The sequence below is a fragment of the Rousettus aegyptiacus genome, unplaced genomic scaffold (assembly GCF_014176215.1).
Source record: "Rousettus aegyptiacus isolate mRouAeg1 unplaced genomic scaffold, mRouAeg1.p scaffold_m13_p_1, whole genome shotgun sequence".
NCBI lineage: Eukaryota > Metazoa > Chordata > Mammalia > Chiroptera > Pteropodidae > Rousettus > Rousettus aegyptiacus.
Genome location: NW_023416284.1, coordinates 106,357,282 through 106,383,481, shown reverse-complemented (window position 1 = coordinate 106,383,481; position 26,200 = coordinate 106,357,282). Strand labels below are relative to the sequence as shown.

At 35.0% G+C, this 26,200-nt stretch overlaps 1 protein-coding gene across 11 annotated transcripts in view; it reads left to right on the top strand.

Moving 5' to 3' along the window:
- PKHD1 (PKHD1 ciliary IPT domain containing fibrocystin/polyductin) overlaps positions 1-26,200 on the top strand; it is a 405,020-nt gene that overhangs the window by 288,819 nt on the left and 90,001 nt on the right. For all 11 annotated transcript variants that reach the window (XM_036218764.1, XM_036218741.1, XM_036218730.1 and 8 more), the window contains 5 exons: positions 4,305-4,459; positions 5,848-6,000; positions 10,488-11,366; positions 12,044-12,212; positions 13,761-13,918. In XM_036218764.1, the coding sequence (XP_036074657.1) occupies positions 4,305-4,459; positions 5,848-6,000; positions 10,488-11,366; positions 12,044-12,212; positions 13,761-13,918 (1,514 nt within the window). The remainder of the gene's footprint in view (positions 1-4,304; positions 4,460-5,847; positions 6,001-10,487; positions 11,367-12,043; positions 12,213-13,760; positions 13,919-26,200) is intronic.

Genomic DNA, 26,200 nt, shown 5'->3' with positions numbered 1-26,200 from the left:
TTGCAGTCTCCCCTCCAGAACACACTGATTTCCTTATCATCTAAGCCACTGTAGCATGTGATTTTCTAATTTCTAATTTTAATAACAATGTGCTTCTTAGAGACAGATGCTAAGCTGTTTAAGGATGTACTTCCTGTATTCCAACTCGGTTCTACCACAGAAGACAAATGTTCTTCTTCATTGATTTGATATGTTACATGGCAGAACACAGAGAAGACGTCCAATAAATGCCTGCTACATGGAGTCGATGTGTCTTTTCTGGAAATCAGAACTTATTGAGCCTCTTGGCTCAATGGCACATCATCTAATAAATGAGAATCTTAAATTTAATTTAAAAAACAACTATAATTTATTTTTCTTATTACTCAAACCCCATTATTATGTTATAACAATTTAGTTCAAGTATTAGAATATAGAATTGATGGCCTTATTCATTTACTGGCAGGAATTCAGGATCACATATGCAGCCTCCAAAAGCAGGTAATTCCTTCTGGTTCAATGGACTAGTGGGGCCTAATCTCAGATTGGCTATTATCTCCATGCTGGGAAAAGGCATATCAGTTAGAAAGGCAGAATGAAAATAGTGTTCTACCATGAAAAAGAGCTTGAACTTTGAGGATAGGCAGACTAAAATAATTCTAACTGTGAAATTATCTAACTGTAATTTTGGGTAAATTATCCTGTGTGGGTCTCAGTCTCTTTTTCTATAATATAAGAATATTAATGCCTAGCTAATAGAGTAGTTATTAGGATCAAATGAATTAATGAATACAAAGTGCTTAGCACAGTTTCTGGCACAGAGTAAGCCACAAGATGTGGTGGTTATTGTGGTAATCAGGATTTTTAGTTGAGAGGGAAAGTCATCCATTTGGGAGACTGCACAAGGCCCTCCCCCTACCTTTCTAATTTTTCTGTTTCAACCCCATTCATTTCTACTGGGGAGGATTTTCCTCACTCTGTAGGGTGCAAGTGAACACAGAGCTGTCAGGCTTTTCCCAGCTTTACCACCAGAGAGGAAATTACTCTCTCTCTCTTAGTTTCAATTCAAAAGTCTAGGTGACTTCAAAAGTATAGATGATTGGAGTTGATAATATTGTATTGTAGAGAGCAGAACTTAAATGTCTCTTTCACACACACACAAAATGTAAATATGGTGTGTGAGGTGACAAATATGCTAATAAACTCAATGCGGGGAAACTTCACAATATATACATATAGCAAATCATCACACTGTACATTTAAATATCTAAATATCTCACAAATGTTTTGTCAGCTACACCTCATTAAAACTGAAAAAAAAAAGTTCTTGGGAAGGATTTCGACAAACAAAGGCGAGTTGGCTCCCTTACCCACCTTTTGGCAAAGGGTTTCTGAGACTATCTATAACTTACGCTCTCACTAGGACCACTTAATTATTACTGTGGATAAGGAGAGCAGTTCTCAGAAGAGCGCTGGTAGATTTCCTGGAATGAAGGAGAAAGGAGGTCAGATAGACAAATAATTGACACACATGATAGCTATTCTTGTTGTCATCATCACTATTAACATCATTATAGTTATAGTTCTTCAGTACCTCACATAGCCCAATGCAGTCTGAGGATCCTCAGTACATTTCAATGATACTGATCAAAAAAGAAAAAAATTAAACTGGAGCTTAAACAAAAAGCCTCAGTGTTAGTAGAGTTCAGAAGCCTATGGTCATCTCTTTTTCTTCAGTAAAAATATTTTGGCATCTGGATACTCTGACCATGTGGTCAAATGCAGCTATTATTATTAAGATCTCCCCAAAGTTTAGTTAATATTTCTTTTAAATTGTAGGTGTTTATATATGAGTGACTTATACATGATTTTTTTCATTCTTTATCATTACGTTCTTTTGACCAGATTCTATTTTCCCTAAACTAGGTAAATTGTTATGGTCAAAATAAAGGGAACTGTGTTGATATTTTGTTTATATTTTTTAAAAGTGTTCTTTGAGAAGACTTCTGCAGTGATTATTCATAGTTTCTTCTCTCTTCTCATATGCTTTCCATTTAGGTCTAATATGTTGCAAAAAGCTCTTTTAATTTAATTTAATTTATTTATTTATTTTACTTATTTATTGTTTTAGGTGTGTTTTGTTTAGAGCAACAAGTATGTCTCTCCTATCCTCTGTACCTCTGAGGCTCTTACTAGTATTAATCAGATGCATGAAATGCAGTTGGGATTTGAGCAGTTCTTAAATTAGGATTTTTTTAAATGGTTGAAGGGTAACTATAAGGGTGGGAGATTGTGAGTGGAAAGAGTAGATGTCGGAATTTAAGGAAACTGATACTTGACCAGCAGCGCTATCTAGGTTCTTGATTCTGGGACCACAGTTTTTTCTGAAGTTACCACTGTTTCTATGTGGACATAGAAGTGAAAAGGCCCATGCTTCTTTGCCATCTGTTTATGGTCCTTATGAAGTAGAGAATCCCAAGGCTTCAGGAGTATAGAAGAGAGATAAATGATCATGAGCTGGTAAGGTCTCAGAAGCCTTAATGGAAAAGATTGGCCTAGTTCAATTATGTTTTTAACATAACATTTAGACTAATAAACTGAGCATCTGTAGGTGAGCTCAAATTTCAGTGAACATCTTTTCTGTCTTCTGTTTTCTGTGCTTCTATTATTTTTATTGATAAATAAATAGTACATATTTTTCTATATCCTGCTTTTTTTCAACCAATACATATTGAACAGAATTCCTTGTAATACAATGCTCTGCTACAGTGTACTTTTTAAAGGCTGCATAGAATTCTGTATGGGTCATAGACTTTTCATAAGTTCATGGATTATCATGCTATCATTATAAAATATGAGAGTATTTCTTTTTAATACCATCGAGCAATTGAATAACTAAGAATCAGACAGATTATTTAATGGAAAGTATTTGGACTTTGTCAGGAATCTTGTTCTTGAGTTTTGTTATTTAATTCCTCTGGTTCTTAGCTTCCTTACCTTTAAAAGGTAGTAGTAGCTTGAATATTCTGTAATTGTGAGTTTTCTAGAATGTCATTGCAAAGCAGGAACAAAAGCAAGACTCTAAATTCTTTCATTACAATTGCATTAACTGGTAATAGTCTTTTTCTCTCTCTTTGACTCTTTCTAACCTCAGATGTACAGATTTGAATTAATTACAATTTTTCGTTCAGAACAGAATTCTACCATAGGCCCACAAATGACTCCTTTTAATATCTTTCTTTTTTGGCATTAATACTATATATACTGAACATCTTTGAATTCCCCACCTACATGGTAGAATCTTTAAGAATGTCTAGTAGTCAAAATCTAACTTGTCATTTTTTTAATGCAAATGACATGTTTTATTTACCATAATGTTTCCGCACCTACCATAGTATCTGATCCATACCAGTTGTTCAATTGATATATCTTACACAATTGAATGGCCTTCATATGGACCTGTTACCTGGATGACTATTTACTGGTAGAGGAGGATCCATTGAAAACTTGCTAAAATGTAGACATTAACAAAAGAGTCAGGTAATTAAAATAAACTTATGCCGTTAAAGTTAGTAATGAATATGAATGGAGATTAAAGCAGACATATTCACTCAGGGAAGCGAGGCAACAGTGAAAGTCTTGACAAAAATTTCACTAAATGTTAGTTAAATTTGTCTTGACAAACGAAAATGAACAAAACCCTCATTGTTTCAAATTGTGTGAAAGGACAATGCTTGGGACATAGCACACTGAAGGAATGTATATCGTTAGTCCCTACAATATTGTCATTTTTCAGATGAAGATAGTAAACTCACAAAAGTTAAGTGACTTCTCAAGGTCACACAACCAGTATACTTACCTTTTAGATTCATGCTGTATTTGACCCTAAAAGTATGACATATAATGATGAGAAATTATCTGAAAATAATATTAGAGGTCTTCAAGAAATTTGAGAAATGATTTCTTCTGAAACACTTTTATTATTTTAACTGTTTGCCAATCAAGGTAGAAGATTTCCACCTTAAGAAATCATGTATAGATGGCATATACCGAACTCTAGAAATTTTACTCTTTTTTGTTTCTTTGTCTTTTCCTTCATGGCTACAGAATACCTTTGCTATGCCTGTATTGTAAGCCAGAAGATTGACTCCATTAGCACTGAACTTTTCACAAAAGCCTTTGTCTCTATCTTGACTTGGAATTTCTCCTTCAATCTCCCTGGTGAGAGTTGTTGGTTGCAGTGGATTTCCTTTTCTCTCAGGACTAAGTAGGTGATCTGCGTTGCACTGCCAGCATGCTCGATACCATCTTTATATTGTTCACAGAATTATAGTAGAGGATGCAGTGGATTGGCGACCCCATGACAAAATCGTTCTTAGCTCCTCTTCTTATGAGCCTCATGAAGCAGAAGTCCTCACCGTGAAAGAAGTCAAGGGCCATCATGTTAGGTTCCATGAACGGCTCAAACACCGACACATTGGTAAGACTTTGATCTGTTGTTTAAGGCAAGTGAATTAGCCAGAAAGAACATGTTGCGCCTGGGGCCTTGAATCTGATCGCCATTCAGAGGGGATGGATAGCACCTTATTGCTGTCTTAGACTCATCCTGGAAGATTTTATCTCTACCTCTTCATTAATTTTATTGCCTAATTAAATAAATATTTTGATGTGAGGGAATTTTTAAACTTTTTATTTATAGTGGTAAGTCTAGAAGCAAGCTGGAGGGTTATGGCTCTTGTTCAAATCCATTGGGCATTTTCACGGCTAGGGCAAAATAAACCTCACGAGTTTCCAGTTCATTTCCTGGCACACTGAATCACACAAATGGTTAGAATGTGGTAGTTATTGTAAATGGCTTATTTTTTCATGCTTAGGAATGTGTCCTTCTTGACATAAAGTTCATTTTATATATTGATTACTACTGCTACCCACCCCTCAAGAAAAAGAAAAGCCAAAAGCCTTTTTATCAAAAAAAAAAATACTGAATATTTTTATGCACTATACACAGTTAAAATATATTGCGCATAAATAATAAATAACCATAATTTCCTGGTTCAGTCTATTAATTGATCTAACAGGAAATACAACTAATAAGTAGTAAAACATGAAAATAGAGGGGTTAAGGAATTCCTTTTTTGTCTCTGATATATTTTCAACGGGACTGTGTCTAAAGCTATTTTTAAATCATAGTTCCATTGATGATTTCTCTTTTAGAAGGTAGCCGAAAAAAAAAAAGTGGCTGAGAAAATAGAAATCTTAAGTAATATTTGCCAGTAAGATGCAAGGTGCAATGCAAACCGAGGGCAGTGGCACAAACTGGAGCTTGGCTCTTCAGCTCCCACTGCTGAAGAGGCTCCTTCAGGCAGGGATGAGCTTAAGACCCACCATAGGAGGATGCTGCCGCTGCTGCTCTTTGTCCCTTTACTCTGATACATTGCTGTTTTGGTTTTGTTGCTGCCTCAGGTCTGGAATTCCTCACTCTAATGAAAGAAGTCCACAGACGATGTACAACCAAATGCTAAGTCTCACACCGATGGATTTAAGGAAGGAGATTGGGGACCTCACTTATTGGATAGGTCTGCCCTGCTGGCCCTCCACCAGTAGTTTGTCCCAGTACCCACGGTTATTGAGGAGAAATGAATTTTTGCTCAAGCACTCTCACTCTGATCCCAAAGAGAGTGAAGTAAACAGGCTTTTCATTTCTTAGCTGACATTTGTGGAGAATGCCCGAGGAAAAGCACACCTTAGCGTTGGTAGGACTTCCGAAGGGAAAGGAGTGTTTTCATTTGGCAGGTTCACTGGGTCCCCAGCTGGCGATTTGTGAAATAGGTTTTTAAAGTTTTTCTTTCCCAACTTCTGTTGCCCCAGGAAGTGCCCACGTCATGGAAGATGGCCAATATATTCGTCTGGCTGCTGAGGTTGGACTTTTGACCCGAAATATACAAATCCAGTCTGATATATCATGTAAGGGGAGGCTACTTGTGGGATCCTTCAGGAAGTCCAGCAGAGAAGAATTTTCAGGTAAATGAAATTTTAAGTTATTAAAGCTTTACCAATTGGATCCTATTAATCTAAGACACTCCAAAATTCTAACAGTGAGAATTTTCACTATAACACAAAATGTTCACATTAGATAACTCTTTTCATTGTGCTTTGAGAAGCTATGAATTTTCAGTCCTAATCTGTGCTTAATTATCAGTATGAGTTAAAATAATATACTAGTGATCAGAACATAAGTACATTTTTACCTCAAAAAAACATCGTTGGCAGATGTGAAATTTCCTTTGCTTTGAAATTATAGATGATTTAATGACCACTTGAATTTTATCTTGTTTTTGAATTTCTATTACTCTTTCCCAGTAGCATGCTATATCTGATGGCAGGCCTTGGCTCATGCTATAAATTAATAGCATAAATTTAAATAAAAATGATTTCCATATTCTAGACTGCTTTAAGGATCAGTTCAATCTTTCATTTCTTTCAAGGTTTAGCTCTTGGAATACTGCAAAAGTATTTGATTGGTACATTATTTCTTAAACATGTGTTCCTTAAATTTTATTCCAAGGTTGTTTCCTAGTCAAAAATGTTGGGAAAGTCTTTCACTGTCGCTCCATCTTAGAATGTCACTGTGTACATGAATATAGTAAGGTTCTGAGAAGGCCTGGAATACTGATCTAACTACTTCCCAAATATATTCAACATAGAACACTTTTTGTTGGCACGTCTCTTTCACTAGTGTGGTAAAGGGCAGTGTTTGGACTTTACATCAAAAGTTCTAGGTTTCTGGTCCATAGAACAAGGTCTCACTCCATCAGTTCTCAAAGGAAGTGATTTTGCTCCTCCCCTTCAACCCCCAAAAGACATTTTGCTATATCTGGAGATATTTTTGCTCATTACAAGTTGGGGGTTAGGGGCTTCTGGCATCTCGTGGATAAATGCCAAATATCCAACAGTGTATAGGGAACCCTCCAAAGGAAAGGATTACCTGGCCCAAAAAGTTGAGAAATCCTGCTCCAGGAGACTGAGAAAAAGGCTGAATCCTGGTCTTTTAGAAATGAGACTATTGCGAAGTTAGTCTGGATCCTCTCCCTCCTAAGAGAATTAGGGAGCGAGAGCAAGACAGGGCATCTTTAACTGAAACTTCAAGCCAAGCTGAAGCATGGTCACAAAGACAGGACAGATGGCCAATTACTATAGTTGAGCACTAAGCAGTGGGACTCATTTGATCCTAAACCTCTGACGTCGCTGATTGATCCACGGTTTTTGAAATCATCTCCAGAGGAAAGAAAAGAAAACCAACACTAATGCTTCCAATGGATCAGAAACTATGATGGTTTTCATGCCTACTTTATCTCAGTTGATTCTAACATCCCCGTGAGAGATACATTTTCAGAGATGAGGAAACAAGAGTCTATGATGAAATTGCCCTGCATTTTTGTAAAACTCTGTCATGAGCTTCTGAATTCCTTGGGGGTAAGATTGAGTCTTTCATCCTTGTTTTCCTAATATGGTTACTGCTGTATATTAAATGCTCGATAAATGTGAATGAATAAAATAATTGAAGAGTAAGAAAAGTCATCTCGGTAGAAGATGGCAGAAGTAAGATTCAAATTCAAGCCTGATTCCGAAGCCCTTGTTAAATAAACTTTTAGCTTTGTAAACATTTTAGATATATAGAAAAGTTACAAAGGTAACATGGAGAGTTCTTATATACCTTATATCCAATTTCTCATACTGTTAATATCTGATATAACTCTGGTACATTTGTCAAAACCAAAAATTGACTTTGGTGAATTACTATTAACTGAACTCAAGATATTATTCAGATTGCACCAGCTTACCCACCAATATCCCTTTTCTGTCCCAGAATCCATTCAGGTTCCCACATTATATTAAGAACATTTACATATTTTTTCTGTAACATACTCCAGAGTCTGGATAAGGTGGAATCTACAGGTGTACATCAAGGGTGCCATCTAAGAGTGTTAAATGGTTGATTATAGTGCAGAAAAGCAGACCAGAACTTACAATTCCTGCTCTTAAATTGGAGACCTCTGTCAGTCTCTTCCTTCTTACCTGTCATCCCAGCAAGTTCTACTCAGAATTGTGATTTTCAAGAGAAAAAATAGAAAAATAGTTGTGAACAAAATCATTAAATTCTCCATTTAGATGTTCAAGACATTTCAAGTGTGTAGTATTGATTAGTTTTCAGTCATTGGTTAATAAACACACAAATGAAAAGAAAGATCTTGTACTATTTTCAACTGTGAATTACAAACCTTGCAATTATGACATTAAAAACCCTACTAATTAGACTAATACTAATATATCATCTTGACTAAAATTCTAGAACCACCTTCCATTCTACAAAAAACAAACAAACAAACAAAAAAACTTAAGTGTGGACTCACACTAGCATTTGGTGTCCTTTGTGCTGAAGTTCTATGAAGAGATAGGTTTGATAGCCCTGTCAGCTGTGTGCTCCTGGTGAGAAATACTTAAATCCAAAGTGATATCACCAGTAAATAGCCTTTCAATGTTTTATCATTCCACATCATCTACCAGTGACTTTTCAATCAGTGTCATATATTGGAATCCTACTGTCTGTCTGGCATAGAGAAATGGTCTTTTTCTTCATTTGTCTCTTTCACAAGGATTTGGTTCTTCATGGCAGCTGATTTGCAAGGATTCTAGGTTCTCATCCATGAAAAGGGAATGGAGAAGGTAGAGGGTTTAGGCTGAACTATCTTTGAGCTTTAAATACTTTTACTAAAACACTATAGCTACCTCCATTTTTAATGAGAGAAATAACTTTATACTTTACCTTTGGCAATACCCTTTATAAAATAATTTAAAAGAAAAGAAGTGAGAGACAAAGTTGTGAACAACATAGCTAAGGGCACATGAGTAATATTGGCACACAGCTCACGCAGCTGTAGCCCTATTACCTGACTCTCAGTGCACAGTTACTCCTCTTGTTCTACCATGTCTCCCACTCGCCCCCGTTTGCCTGCATGTGGGCTAATAGTACAGCCTCTGCATGCATATGCCTAGGTGCAAGTCCTAGTGTGTTACTTAACCCTTCTCTGACTTAGTTTTCTTATCTGTAAAATGGGAATAATAATTATACTTCATAGGATTTTTGTGAAAATTGAGAGTTTGTATAGTATATGTATTATATATATATTACCTGCCACATATACACACATATATACATATGTATGTGTGTAGATATATAGTGATATGACATATATATACATGTATGTATATATATGTGTGTGTGTGTGTGTGTGTGTATAAAATTTGTGAAATTTTCTCTGCCTTGAAATTGTGGATGATTTAATGACCACTTGAATTTTTTTCCCCTGAATTATTTCTATTACTCTTTCCCAGTAGCGTGCTATATCTGATGGCAGGAAATTTATATATATATAAATATATATATATATTTATAATATGCATATAAATTTATATATGTGTGTGTGTATATATGTGTGTGTATATATAGAGAGATATAGATATATAGATATAGATACATTATGTATATATTTGATAAATAAATTCATATATATATATAATATAATAGCACCTAGTAAATAGTGAGTGCTATATGAGCTATATATTGTAGTTATAAATTTACCTCATTTTTTTCTATAATTATGTTACTATTTTACTAAGAGTACACACATATTTTGTACTCATATTTTTAAATAAATCTAGTGATATATTTTATGCCATGTTTTAACAATATCTGTTTAAAATGGTCCAAATAAAATTGCCGATAAGACTAAATAATTCACTAACCTCATTTGACATAAAAAATATAGCAAATTTAATTATTGTGAAAATAAAACAATATAGTGTGACTAAGATAAAAGTACAGAAGAAATTTTATATGGTCTTTAAAATGATTTTAAAATGCATTATTGTTCCTACCATTTCTTAAATCAAGAAGCATGTAAAGAATGTCATGTTTCTTGATATAAATTGGGCAAAAGTAAATTTTCCACTTATATTCTTAAGAAATGCTTAAAATGTTTTTATAGAGTTGGCCATTATATTCCTTCATATAGTATCTTGTAGCGATGGTTATGGCCATTTCACATGAGGTCATTGAGATACAGAGAGGTGAGTGCCCAGGAATCCATATTTATCCCTTCATTCTTATCTAGTTCCTTGACTTATCTCTGCAGACAAATGCATAGCATCTTTAAGCTCACTGTGCCTATCTTTAATGCCCATCTCTTTTTTTTTATTTTTTCTTTCCTCCCTCCCCATCATATCACCAGACTCTCCAGATTGCACATGAAACCTGTTTAGACATTAATGTGATATACTAAAGATTCATATTTTGTTAATGATAATCACTGGAATGAAACATCCTGATGCTGAGAATAAGCAATTACATTTTAATGAAAAATCTGATTATTTTGGTACCCATAAATGAACCATCCTTTGCCTTTTGTGGAGAAGAAAAAAGTACCTGATGATATGCATTTTGTTTGCAGGTGTTCTTCAACTTATAAATGTAGAAATTCAAAACTTCGGGTCACCATTATTTTCATCCATTGAACTCACTAATGTGTCAGCAGGATCCTGGATAATATCTTCTACTCTGCACCAAAGCTGTGGAGGGGGCATTCATGCAATGTCCAGTCATGGGATCACTTTAAAAGACAACATAGTGTTTAACACAACTGGCCATGGCATGGATCTGGAGGGTCAGGCCTATTCTCTCTCCAATAACCTTGTGGTTCTGATGACACAGCCAGCATGGTCCACGGATTGGGTGGCAGGAATCAAAGTGAACCAGGCAAAGGACATCAAACTCCGTGGCAACATTGTGGCAGGATCAGAGAGACTTGGTTTTCACATCCTAGGCCAGAGGTGTTCCTCTCTTGAAGCCCTTTGGTCTGACAATGTGGCCCACTCAAGCCTTCATGGCCTTCATCTGTATAAGGAAAGTGAACTTGGCAACTGTACTAGTATCTCTGGCTTTTTGGCTTTCAAGAACTTTGACTATGGTGCCATGCTGCATGTGGAGAACAGCGTAGAGATAGAGAACATCACTCTGGTGGACAACATTATTGGTCTTTTGGTGATAGTATATGTATCTTCTGTTCAACAGAGTTCCATTGAAAATGTGCAGATTGTGCTTAGGAACTCAGTCATTGTGGCCACTAGCTCCTCTTTTGACTGCATTCAAGATAGGGTTAAGCCTTGCTCTGCCAACTTGACCTTAACAGACCGAGCTCCTTCTAACCCAAGAGGGGGTCGAGTTGGTATACTGTGGCCTATATTCACCTCAGAACCAAATCGGTGGCCTCAGGAACCATGGCACAAAGTGAGAAATGGCCATGCAATTTCAGGAATCATGAAACTTCAAGGTAAGTTGTTTGGGCTTATCCAAACAATGTAGTTTCATACATCTGTGCATAGAACTCTATTCTGAGATTATATCAATAAAAAGGTACAGTGTAATCCAGTGCTTGGTATCCAATTGACCAACTGCTATATATTAATAATCACAATGATGGCTTATAGTGACAGTGAGTGATTCTGTTAAAAAGTTACTGCTTTGTACATGTTGAAGAGCTTTCACATCAATTATTTAATTTGATTATATGGCAATTCTCTTAGGTATTTTTTTTTCCTGTTATACAAAGGAGGAAATTTAGATGCAGAAATTGTTCCTCATTGAGGTTTAGTAGTTGGTGGGGCAACGAGGAATAAAATCTGTTATACCACAACCTATGCAGTTAATCTTCTATCAGACCTCTTTTGGACTAATGTATTCACACTTCATTGGATCTCAATTAAATCTTTGATAAAAAGTATTGCTCTTAAGACATTAATGCGTTAGATTTTATGAACAATGTCTGTATCTTGAAGAATTACAGATATTTTAAGTCGATATTTATGTAAACTCCTGGAATTACCCCAAATAGTTTAAAATGAATCCTGGGCATACATTAATAAAAGGGTATTTAGTTGTGTTGTCTATATTTGTGGTTGGTAGTTAACATGATCTAACATTATGATATCTTTAAAATTTTTTTTTCAGGTGTCACCTTTTCTAGTTTTGTGAAGAGTTGCTATAGTGACGACCTAGATATCTGCATTCTGCCCACTGCAGAGAACACTGGAATCATTCATCCCATAACAGCAGAGAGGACCAAGATGCTAAAGATCAAAGATAAAAACAAGTTCTACTTTCCCCCTTTACCAAGCAGGTACCAGTTTTAGTATTTATAATAAGCCATATCTATGAAGTATTTGGCAATTCTTCAAATCCTTCAATGCGTCTTTAAAAAGAATAAAATCAGTGGAAATAGAAGTAAGTCCTGGAAAGTTATGATAGATCAATTGAATGGCCCCAATTCTTTACCCTTCCTATGTTCAAGTGCTTTGATATATGACTTTTGCAATCTCTTTCACTAAAGAGGAAGAGGTTATTTCTCTCTCTTGACTATGGGCTCAGCCTTTGACTAATAAAAGGGGCAGAAGTAGTGGAGTGAAAGTTTTATCAATATTGTTTTATTGTTTTGTTTTTGAAAGAGACATTTCTTTGGAATGTTTTCAATCACTGGAAAAAATGGACTCTAATTCTTGAATCTTCTATAAAGTATGATGTCACTAGTCTTTGGAAGGAAGATTGAGCGCGCTTGTGCAGGGACTAGTGGGGAGAAGGAGATCATGTCTACTGTCAGGAATCCCTGAATTCAGTGATGTGGCTTAGACAGATATCGGCACTCAGACCAGGTGTGACTACTATTCTTGAAATATGATCTGAGAGTTTTGTCCAAGAATCTGAAAACTATTTAAGGCATTATTTTTCCCATAAAAAGTAGTGAGAAGGTCAGGAGCAGGGAGATTGGGCTACTTTTTCTTCCTCATAACATTGGAGAAAACTTAAGTTGGAAGAAAAGTATTTTTAAAAAATCATCCTAATTGGAAAGTTTATGTGTTTGGTCCAGCACCATTCTCTTTAAGATGCCCATCCCCAAGCCACTCTTGGGACTTAAACATTATTAGGTGTGCAATTTGGGTTCTCCTGTCATTTTTTTTCTACTGTCCAACTTTATGTTCATGTCTTACCTATAGAATGAAATAGTTATGAAGCTAAATGTTATTAGCATCTGATTCCTTGTATTAGTAATACTGAACACATGCTTGGCATGCAGTAAATATTTAATATTATTACTAATGGTACCTAAAAGTATTAGACCAGGGAAATCAAATAAATTGGCTATAATTCAATGTTATAATTGCCTATTGCTTGTTTACATACCCTGCCCGACTCTAAATTCTAAGAGCATAGAAACCATGTATATATTCCTCAGTCTGTAAATAGTAGGTTTTCAATGGATATTTGTTAAATGATAATATCTCTTTTTCTCTTGTTTGAATATAGTACAAATATAATTGATGTTTATATTGATAACATTAGAATACTACAATTCTCCAAAGTTCCACAAAGAAGAGATTACATTATTTTCAGTAGATATTAGAATTAGGCGTTACTGTATCTTGCTTTTTTGAAAATTAGCGCTCTATGTAAATATTGTATAGCTAGAATCTTTGGTTAATAATACTACTGTCTTGCTTTTTAACAATATAACTAGGAAATAACATTTTCTATATAGTTTTATTTCATATTTCTGTAGCACATTAATAATAAAATCATGTGGAATTTAGTTTTCATCAGATCAGTAATACCAATATGTTTTCTTTTTGTTGTTTATCATGAAATGAGAGTTACTCTGTATCTATCCTCATAGGAAAGATTTAGAAGCACTGGTTTGCCCTGAATCAGATTGTGAAAGTCCAAGAAAATTTCTCTTTAAGGATCTAGATGGCAGAGCCCTGGGTTTACCTTCACCAGTTTCGGTATTTCCTAAAACTGAGGCTGAATGGACTGGATCCTTCTTCAACACAGGTCAGTTATATTGAAACTCGATGCCTCCATTAGAGGGAACATGCATGCCAAGGAGCTGTTTGGGCTGTGTTGTCTAGTGAGGACAAAACATTCTAGAGAGGAATTGAGTTCTAGCATTGAAGTTTGTGCCAACACACTACTCAGCTCACCTTTATCATAGGAATTTTGAGTGATTAAGAAATGTCATGATCACTCCTGTGGCCGCCATGAGATTGTCTGTGTCTATGTCAGAAGTACAGACTCTCAGCACCAGCTCTGTGTCCAGGTAAAGAGAACAGTACTCTCGCTAACTTGGGCCTGAAGCAGCCCTCTTGGCGCTCAGCGTTTCACATTGTCAGCCCTGGAATCAGGTCCTCTGGCTTCTAACTAATCTTTCTCATCCATAAGGACTAAAGGGCTGCATCCGGAGAGGGAGGCAGAGTACATGGCATGCAGTTTGCCTTCATTTTCTTCATCTTCTAATTGTTCCCTGGGGCAGGGGCTGTCATCAAAATTCCTTTTTCTCCTTCCTTATACAACCAAAGCTCATTTAGCTATCATTTTTTTATAACTGGACCCCTAGAGAGATCACTGTCCTACTTCCACAAACAATGAGAGTCTGAGTTTTAATTTGAGTTCAGGTAGAACTTGCTACAAGTAAATCTAAAGAATTTCCCCAGCTTTCTTCCTACTTCAATGATTGATTCTTCAGCTTTCTCTTTTAGTCTATCTTTCCCTTTTTAAGTTCTGAATGTATAAATGTCCCAGGAGTATGTCCTCAGATCTATTTTATTCTCTCCCCAATCTTACTCCCACATTCAAGGTTGAAATATCATTTAATGCTGATGACTTCCAACTTATATCTGTAGCCTGACTCAACCCTGAACTTTGGTCTGTTATATCCAACTGACTCCACTTGGAAATATAATTGGCATCTCAGACTCTACATACCCCAAATGAAATTCTTGATCTCTGTCCCCATCCACAACCTGCTTCTTGCCTAGCCGACTCTACCTCAATAATTAGTACCATCATCCATGAGGTTATTTAAGTTAAAAACATATATAAGAGTGATAATTTATTCTTCTTTTTCCTAACCCAAATTCTCCCACTTCTAACCATCATCATCTTCATCTGACAAAGGAATAGTCTTCTAACAGAACTTCTTTCTTCCACTCCTGTACCCTATAGTCTATTTTTCAGTGATAGCCAGAGTGATCTTTCTGACTTTCCAATGACTTTCTATCCCCTCAGAATAAAATCCAAACTACAAGCTTATAAGTCTTGTAGTATCTGGTTCCTGACTACTTCTCTCACTTCATCTTCTGTGATACCCTTTTTACTTACTCATTATTGTCTTATTTTTATTTTTATACAGTAAGCTTATCCCTGCTTCAGGTCCTTTGCATTGGCTATTTATTCTGCCAGAAAAATTCTGTCCTCACTTCTGTTCAAATGTTAACTCCTCAGAGAAGCCATCCTTGACCACAAAACAAAAATAAATATTCCTCCACTATTCTCTAGCCCTGCTACATCTGCTTATTTTTTTGTCAGAGTTGCAGTACTTGAAATTATATTATAAATGTATTTCCTTACTTGTTGAGTTACCATTTACCAGTTTAGGGTGCAAATTTGATGAAGGCAAGAATTTTGTTCTGTTTACTGTTATATATTTGGGGAATGCTTAACACATATTAATTTGGGGAATGCTTAACACATATTAATTGATGAACTGATCAAATGAATAAATAATTGATAACCAAGATTATTAATGCTCTTTGCTCTAAACCATTCAAGAATGTACAGAAGAAATAAAGGCCTTCAGGTCATTGGTTTAAGGATTTATCTATAATGTGGAATCCTGGAATCGAGAAGTTTTTGGATATCTTTTTACTTGTTTCCATTTTTTTCCATTTGAACTACTACTACTTTATGGCATTTGTCATTTAGAGAAGTTTTACGTAAGTCTTTTAATTACCATACAATTTCATGCCTCAATACTTTTCAGATTTCTCTCAAATTTTTTCATAGTTTGAAAGATTATCTTTGTAATAGAGACAAGCTGTGGAGATTACAGTATAGGTTTTAAAAAGTCAGTGCTGAGTGCATGGAATATGCAGAGTAAATATTCATTTTGATATGTCGGTTACATCTGTCGAATATAACCACCAAATATATTTTTGCACAGAAGAATGAAGTACAGGGAAAAGTATATATTGAGAAAATATGTGCAGAGTAATAAAAGATAAAAAAAGTTAGGCAACTAATCTCCCATTTACTGCTAAATCTACTTAATTAGCTTTCTGTTTAAGAATCTTCCATTGTTATAGGTGTTTATGCTATAGAGAACACAGCCTTATACTTTAAAACAAACACATGAATAATTGCGAGGCTTTTCTAAACTTGTGGTTTTTGGTGAGGATCACGTTTCTGTGGAATTAGTAACAGGGGATACATGTCCCAGGGTATTTACTGAAAAATTATATTTCACGAAAGAATAAGGGCTAAGGATATTGTCTTAATTGGGTTGCTCCAAAAGCAGACCCTGATACAGCTTTTAGATTCCAAGTAGTTTGTGTGTGTGTGTGTGTGTGTGTGTGTGTGTGTGTGTGTGTGTGTGAGAGAGAGAGAGAGAGAGAGAGAGAGAGAGAGAGAGAGATGGTGAACTCAGGGAAGTAGAGAAGTGGGGAAGTGAGACAGGGATAGGAATACAGCCAGTAAAGTTTGTGTTATCAAACCAGTTATGGCTATGGAAAGCTGGAGCTCAGGTCTGGTGGGGAACTTCAGGAGACCGTGGGAACATTACCCCAAATTATCCCAGCTAAGCCATGAAGAAGCTAAAGTATTTAAACTTCAAATCCCTTTTCATCTCTGACAGAGGAATACTACTGAGGACATTACCTCTCCAGCCCCTTGACTTTTCCTGAACACAGGGCAATTGTTTTCTCTCCTGTGGTCAGGAAAAACCTTTCTCCGAAGGGAGCTGTAGGTTTTGTAGTAGCAGTCTTTGCTTTGCGAAAGTGAGTGCCAAAAACACATGGGTGTAGCACTGAAAATGTCTGTTACAAACAGGAGTTCTAAAATATGTCAAATCTTCCATGTGTGAATAGTGATGTTCTTTTGATGAACTCCTGAGTGGTTACTTACCATGTGGTGTAAATAAATATACTGTTTAGACACAAACATGCTCTTGCTCATGGTTGCATTACTGTATATTTTATTTTCATCACCCTCTGTCTTGGCTGTGAAACATGATTCAGTGGTAAACGCTGTCAGGGATTATACTGTTACATATCATTTATTATCAATTTGTGGACAATAATGAGTTTGTATGTGTGACTGGATGTATATGGGGAGGTATATATGCCTGACTGCCTTAAATTCCTGATGTTTTAAAGCTTTTTAACATTTCAAATGAGGTTGCTGTAGATACCAATGGCAAGGATTCCTGCAGTAGAATCTACTGTTTACTGTACTAAAAATACAATCTGTGTCCTCTTTCAGCGAAGGAGACAGCACATAGTAAATGGTGCCTTCCGGGTGCTGACAGAATTGCAGTGTTTTTCTTTGACTTCCTAAATATGAATGGATCCCTCTTTCCCTAATTCATGTTCCTTTTTATTTTTTAAACTATTCTCTTCTATGCTACTTGCTAATTCCTGTTCATATCTGGTGGATGAGAAAAGGACAAATTTAATCTTAAGAGACTAGATGTCTTTTTTGTATTTTTCCTCTTTGAGACAAGAATCTATTATCTTCTATAGAACAGTGAGAGAGCAGTGCAGCAGAATGAAAATAGAGATCACTGGAACCAACTCTCACGTTTATTCTAAACGGCAGAGTTTAAATCACTCTTGTGTCCTTTCTCAATTTCATTAACAAACAGTTTGGAGTTCATTGCCTTTGAGGTTTATTTTTAATTTGAAAAAAAAAAAACATTTCATTTGCACATATAAGTTCACATGCAAAACTACCCACTCATATGGATATGCACGGGTCCTGGCATATTGTCATATACTTTGGTATTAGAAGCAAAAATTATCCATGTGGATCAACTACGAGGTATACTGTGCCAGTAGATTTTTTTTTTTTTTTATCTGTGTAATGCAGGGTATGTAGCCAGGGGAAATATAAGCTGTTAATTTTGTTTTGTACTTATCTGTAAGTTTACCTTGGCAGCCAACTTTGAAACATGCATGGCAAAAGAGGGCAAAGCAGCTAATCTCATGCAGGAGATCCTCAAAGAACAATTTGCATTTTATTCTGAAAAGGATTTACTTTGATTATGGAGACATCTGATAATCTAAAAGTCTAAAATTATGTAGGAAAACAAAGTCTTTAAATTAATATCCCATTTAGGTAAGACTAGATGGATATTAAAGCTTTCCAGTTGCTTCTAACCCATTTCCATCTGTCCCAGACCGCTAATGGATGGCAACACCCCTCAGACCAGTTTCTACGTGTGGAACTCTGGTGTTGGGGGAAGACTGAAAAAAATCAGAGCTTCAGTTTCAATAATATTCCACATTTTCTCAGACATGACAAAGACAGTAGACGGGAAATAAAATGGAAGCTAGCATTCCTTAAACACCTTTAGTGTGCTAAGTGCTAAAGCTGGCAGTTGCATTCATTCAGTGGATGCATTTTGACCACCTACAGTCTATCAGCTCCTTTCCAGGGATAGAAACTATAGTTGAAAGAAGATGATGTTTCTACTTCTATTAAACTTATGTTCCAGTAGAAACCTTTATATGATATGTGTGTATGTATATACACATGTGTAAGATATATGTGTATATGCACAAATAAAAATATTCCAATAACAATGAGAATTATGAAGAAAATAAAGTCGGGTTTGGGGCTAGAGAGGTAGTTTGAGTGTGTGTGTGTGTGTGTGTGTGTGTGTGTGTGTGTGTGTGTGTGTAAGGAAGTTGCTATTTGAAATAGAGTTACATCTCCAGTGAGACCTGAATGAGGAGCAAGGAGTCACTGCTCTGAGCAGGGGGAGGAACCTTCCCCGGGGACCAGCCATAGCAGGGACTGTGAGACAAGAATGGCCTGGTGTGTCTGAGAGGTAGATGCAAAGACCAGTGGGACTGTTGTGTAGCGAATGAGAACGGTAGTGGCAGAAGCAAGCCAAGATCCAGCTTCTGTATAGGCCACGGTAATTTAATAAGATGGTTTTGGAGGGTTTTAAGAAGGGTAGTGACACGATTTTATTCATTTTCTGAAAAGATCATACATGCTGCTGTGGAGTAAATGGATAATGGGTGGGAACAAAACTGAGAGCAGGCAGTGTAGTTAGGACACTGACGATAATGGGGACTTAAGATGCACTATTCCATGAGTGGTTCGCTGGCCTGAGCTGGCCCATAAACGCTTGCACAATGAGATAACTACAGAAATTTATCATTTAGAAACATAGCATATGACAGAGTAATTTTATGTCTGTTGAATCTAATAAATAAAATTTGGGCTTTTATTTTGTATAGCTTAATTTGTCTGATAAGTTATACTGTATTTCTAAAAGTATTGGTCCTAAAACGATTGGAAATTTTAAAACAGAACAGAACACAAAAACCCTGTTCTCCTACCAAAATTTCTTCAGCTTAGGAGGTACATTTGATGGACTTAGGATGGTGGCTCCAAAGCTGGCTTTTCATTTGAATCACCTAGGACATTAAACATTTATTTATATGTTGAGAGGATTTTGAATCAATAGATGCGTGCGAGGCATTGGCCTTTGTGTTTAAACATACACACCCCCCCACACGCACACACACACACACACTCTCCCCAAGTGATTCTGCTGTGTGAAGGTTTGAAAATGCTATGCTAGACTACTATAGAGTTACATGCTCCTTTTGAAGTAAATATGTTAAGAAGGCAATATTTTTCATTTAAAAACTGGACAGTTTCAATTTCTCATGAAAAATCAAGACTATCTCTCTGTGCCAAAGACCAGTAGACACAAACATACTTTCTTATATATATACTGGATATATTTCTAAAAGGGAAAAGAATAACAACTAAAATAATAGAGGAGTATTTACAGTCTAAATTATGTCTTCAAAACATACGAATATATCAAAACTTTTTAAAAATATAGATTATTTTTCCTAATGTTGAAATCAGTTGAGTGATCTCAAGCTATCACTTTCATAATAATGCATCACTGGATAAAAGTGGGTACAATGCTAAGTTTATTTTTTTTTTAATTCTACATTGAGTCATTATACTCAAAACCTAAATTCATGATAAGCTTTTCCTACTTTCCTTTTGACATCATTCCCAGCAAAGTGCTGTGATCTGACTAGGATTTCTGACCAAATATACCTTCAGGGTAGGTGAGAGTTTCTCATTCTTTACTATGAGAGGGTAAGAAACATTTTTCAAATTGTGTTACTTCTTAGATGCCTCTTGAGAAGGAAAGTTATAAACCATTGTGGAGACCTTAAAAGTGACTGGCCTCAAATCAAAAATAAAAGATTAGGTGGATAAAAAAGAAAATAAAGCTGGCATTTGACTGTCAGCTCATAGAATGATGAAGTGGTTTCTAACTGAATAATGGGAAAGCTCAAGTAATGTGGAGAGGAAGGCTCAGCTGCTTAACAGACAGAGTGGCTAGCATTTTCTTGACTCTTTGTTGCTAGATCTTGAAATGTGTCCTTTCTTTAAGCTTCCTAGGCTTCTCTTTCTTCCCATTTGTCCTGGAAATGACAGCAAGATGGTATTATAAAATGGGAGAAAGGAGAGGGCGGGAGAAAATGAAAGGACAGAATGGAGAGAGAAAATGGTTTTTAGAAAATTTGTCTGCCAATATCTGTGCTTGCAGAGGTCTTTTTCTTCTAGCTAGAGGGGGAAATACCATTCTCTTTTCCCAAGCAATTATAGACCCCAAAGATTGAAACTCAGTATATAGCTCTTTAATCTCAGCAGATATTTATGGTTAAACATTAGACTTTTAGGATTCCAGATGTCAGGGTATTAAAATATAAAGGCACAGTGGAGTCTCAGAAAATATTAGAATCTCTGGGATATGTGGCTGCAGGGATTTTCATCCCAAGCAGAGGAGGATAAAGCTTCCAGTGATGCTTTGAAAAACCCAAAGAGCCCCTTTCCTTCACCTTATTCCCTCATGCCCCCATATCTTGCTTAGTCTACAGGCAATGAATGTCATAACAATATTTAACCGTATTTTGAATAATCTATACTGTGAGCTGGAATGACTTTTTCATGTGTAATTTTTAAAGGATGATGTGAAAAGGCATATGATCCAAGAGAGCGATTTCCTTTTCCTTTCTTCAATGTAGGCATTTTATCCTTGAGATTGTCTTGCTCAACTCTTCCATTAACAACTAATACTTATTGAGTATCCACCATGTTTCTGACTCTGTGCTAAGACCTTCAGATAAATTATCTCATCTAATTTAATGCCGTCGACAGGCTCTATCTTATGAGATCAATATTCCTTCCATTCATAGCTGTGGAAACTGATGTAGAAACATAGAACTAATTAATAGAAGGTTCAGGACTAAACCTAGATTTTTAACACCAGGCTATACTATACACAGTACCCTCCTTCTAGAGTTTTTTCCTTCTTTCTATACATTCTCCATTGTTAGCTCTCTTAGTTATATAAATTTTCCTCACACAGAAAGGTCTGTCTATATGGAATAAAGCAAACAGAGACTGTGTAATTATTCCAGCAATTATTCCTCACAACTAGCAATACTAGCAGTTATCATTTATCTGGCATATTCCATGTGCCAGGCATTATGGTAAGTGATTTATAAACATTCCCATTTATCCTTTCAACAACCCTGTCATGTAGCGATTGTTATCCCCTTTCAGCATTTGAAGAAATAGGGATTTAGAAAAGTTAACTAATTTTTCATGGTCCCGCAGTTAGAATGTGCAGAACCAAGATTTAAATCTATATTTGTCTGACTCCAAAGTCTGGGCTCGTAACCACTTCTAGATAATTATCATCATGTGGCCTGAATCATCTGGTAGGGTGCTGTACAGAGATATGTTTAACTAGATAATTCGCATATTTCCATTTTACATGGTAGCAAATAGATTTTTAGTTTAAAAAATAGCTGTCAATTAGTGTAACATTTTTGAAAGAATGTAATAACCACAAAAGGCCACATATATAACCATTTTTTAATTAGTTTGTACTAATCTCTGTCACATCAAAGGAAATAATTTTTCTAGCATTGCCCACTGTAGGATTTGTGATGACAAAAGAGGAGTATGATCTTTGGTCATGAGACCAAAAATTTATTATGATAACTTTGCTGTAGCTTCTCTTTTCCCTCAGTGAGTCTATGTAGGGATCTTTTGCTTTGTTTTGTTTTCCAAATTGGACAAATGTTTTCTGACTGCCTAGTAAGAGCAAAGCACTATGCTCTGTTGGAGTGTCCCAGAAGAGACATCAAAGTAGATAAAAAGTCACTCCTACCCTCATGTATGGTGGCAAGAGAGCCAGTCTACACAACAGAGGAAAGCAGTTGATGTAAAATTGGCACAAAGTTAATTGGAGAGATCGCGTATAGTTGAGGATGTGGACAAAGGTTCTAGGAGGGAAATGGAATTTGCCATGAACCTAGACCATTGGGTAATACTTTCAAAGGCATATATGAAAAAGGAAAGTAAAAGCATTTAGAAGCAGCAGGCACAGGGCTGTCCTGTGTCCCAGTGCAGCAGCTCCCCTGCAGAGGGCTCCTTGGCTTTTACATGCAATTGGGTCTCTGCCTATTTATGTCTTTACCTATCACTCAGTTCCATTATAGTGCATCTCATGCTCTACTGTCATCTCTTTACAAGCCTACCTTCTCATCAGACAGTACCTTGAAGGCAAACATCTTTGAATTTAGTATGATCCTGAGAATATAATATATGCTTAATGTTTGCTGAATGAAGGAATAAATGAATAAATGGGTGAATAAATGAATAAAAGAGTCAAAAATTCAAATTTTGTTTTCTAGTCAACTGTTTTACAAAGTAAATGTTATATATTTATTCAATATATGTGTGCGCGTATATGCAGTTTTAAAGAATGTTTCCCATTCACTAATCTCAGGACATTGTGAAAAATGTGGTCTGTGACCAAATAAATTTTGAAAACTCTGACTATTGCCATTTTGGAGATTCATTGTGTGCATTAAAATATTAAAGATTCTAAGTCTTTCAATTAAATTAAAAAATACTGTTTAAATTTGTGTTATCTAATATTTCTCAGACTTTTTAACTAGAGAATACTTGTTCATATTACACATTAGTGTAATTCCAAGGGAATTAGTTAGTTTCAGAATGCATTTTTGGAAATATTACCTCATGTTAATTTATTAGTTTTCAAGAATAGATACCAGTTGGAAAGTAACAAGATTTTAACATCCATAATTTGGGTGATATTTCGCAGGTCAATCTATTCTGCTTTCCATTCAATGCATAGATGACCTCTTCTGTTACTTTTCTCAGAAAGTGGGCATTCTCTTCCTTAAGGGAATACATTTCCTAATGTACTCGGAATAATTTTACTTGCTAAGATCTTCTTTCTGTGATTTCTACCCAGTGACCCAATTTTCCTTATAATGTGACAGAATATTTGTCTAATTGTTTCTATATTATGGCCTTTTACATATTCAAAGATAGTAAAGATTTTATAATAAATCCAAAGTGCCTCTTTCAAGCATAGAAATTCTAAATTCCTTCTGTTAGTCAACACATGACAAACTTTTTTTTAAGTCTTTGTTTTCTAGCCTGGCATATTTTTGGCATTCTTCAATTTGTCAATGATTTTTCCAAAATGTAGAAACCAGAATATTACCTATCCAGAAGAACACTGTCCAATAGAAATAATAATGTAAGACACAAGTGTAATTTAAATTTTCTAGGGGACAGGTTAAAACAGTAAAATGAAACAGATGCAATTAAATTAATAATATATTTTAAATCACTATATTCAAAATGCTATCATTTTAAGATTAATCTATAAAAGTATTGAGATATTTCCTATTTCTTTTTTCATATCATGTCTTTGAAATTTTATTTATTTTCAGTTATAGCATATCTCAATTCAGAAACTACATTTTCTCCAGATGTATTTGATCTGTACCTAGATTTTACAATTGAAAAAGTAGGTTCATATCTACATATTGTTCAAAATATACCTAAACATTTTCAATAAATAATCAGTTTTTGTGCTTTAAACTATACTTAATTAAAATGTTGTACAATTTATAATTTAGTATCTCAGTTACACTAGTCATATTTAAAGCACAAAATAGCTACATGTAGAGTAACTTATGAGTAACTTTCTTCCCTTGTTCTGGAGTGACAAATATTAAAGAGAATTGATTTGTTAACCTATGTGATAGGCTATTCATCCCTATTAAATTCCATTTTCATGTCATTTGTATAGATCATCAGATGCATCTTGGGTTTCTGAGATTAGAAATTAAACCCAGAATTAGAAACCATTCTAGATGCTACTGAATTGGTTCTGGGAATATAGCTCAGTAAAAGAAAGAAGCTTGCTTAGCTCTGGATTATCTACATTAGCAGGAGAACAAATACCCAGTCCTCTAAACAAAACATCAAGGTTTTCTGAGACTGGGAATTTGCCTCAACTCAATAACTCTTTATTGAGAAGTCTATTCGCATTTCTGTGCTTTGTTGTATGAGGAGCAGTAATATCAGTTTTCCATGAGAGAGTCTATTTTTGAACACCTGAAACTAAAATCGCTTGATTTTTTGTCATGATAATATGCTGGCTCTCTTCTTTCTTTTTTTCATTTTCTTATTTTTTTTTCATTCCTCCCTCCACTGTCGTATTATTTCTAGTACTTCATTAAATAATAAACTGTGTTTCTCTTTTTCAAATTTTAATAATGGAGAAATCCTTCATTGCTGTTTTCATTATTTTAGTAAAATAGTATTGAAAGATTCAGAAGCCAGGAGCTCAAACTTCTGCTTATTTTATACCTGAAAATAATGGATGTTGTTTGTCTGATTATTTCATATTTTATGTTTGTGTGCATATGTATATGTGTTCATTTTAATGAAAGAGAATACTTGAGCAGCTCTACCAATAAATAAGATGCTTGTGCCTTGTCAATAGGTACTAACCAAGTTCATAATTGAGACCTTCTCTCTTCAGTTTTATAGATTTAAAAGATTTTTTTTTACTTCATTTTCAGTTTTTTTCTACATATATTTGCATACTACTAGATATAAAAACTAATGCTATTTTTTGACAGTTTGAATGTAATCATTAAAAATATTCTAGAAACATGTATGAATGAAACAAAATATTTTTAAAAATCAGAAATAGACCCATATGTATTTGAGAACTTAGTTTATAACAAAGATGGTATTTTTAATTATGAGAAGATAGAAATCATTCAATTAATAATGTCAAAGCATTTGATTAATCACTTAGGGAATATTTAGGAATTCATATCTTCCTCTTCTAAAAACTAAATTCCATATGGATTAAAGATAAAAAAATTGAATTCTTAGAATTATCAGAAAATATTGGTGAAGTTACATACTTTTTGAGTTGTGGAGATTTTTCTTAGTGTAAATTAAAATCTAGGAAACATGTAAATATTTGAAAAATTTGACCATATAAGAAATAAAAACATCTACAAAGAATATTTAAAACAACTCAAATATTAAGAAAAATCTTGCAACTAATATGGAAAAGGACCAATTTCTTTAATACACACAAAAAAACTTACTAACATTTAAGAACAAAAATGAACAAACCAATTGAAAAATATTCAAAGGATTCTAAAGTGCATTGCACACAAAATAAATATAAATGCCAATGTACACAAATCCCAGTTTCTCTCATAACCAAAGCACAGGTTAGAGCTCTTTCTCTGAGTCAAGCTGCCTAGATTATGTGCTCTTACTAGATGTGCAACACCAAGCAAGTTCCTTATTCTCTCTGAGCCTCATTTTCCTCACTTAGGAAGTCAGGATATAAATTTTATATACTCATATGATTGTTTTAAAGATTAAAGGTGATAAGCTCAACAAAAATGTCCACCATCACTCCTGAGATAGTAATGACCGCTGTTAGTATAATTATTATTAATAGTATTGTATTGCCAATTCTATTGGCAATGATTTAAAAGTGTAATAACCTTAGTGTGGGGGGAAAAGTGTGGGAGAACAGTTCTCAAATCTGGTTCTCAATATCACTTAATGTAGTCTCTTGGTATATGGTAATCATCTAAACACCTATGCCTCTGACTCAGCAACTCTACTTTTAAGAAATTATCCTAA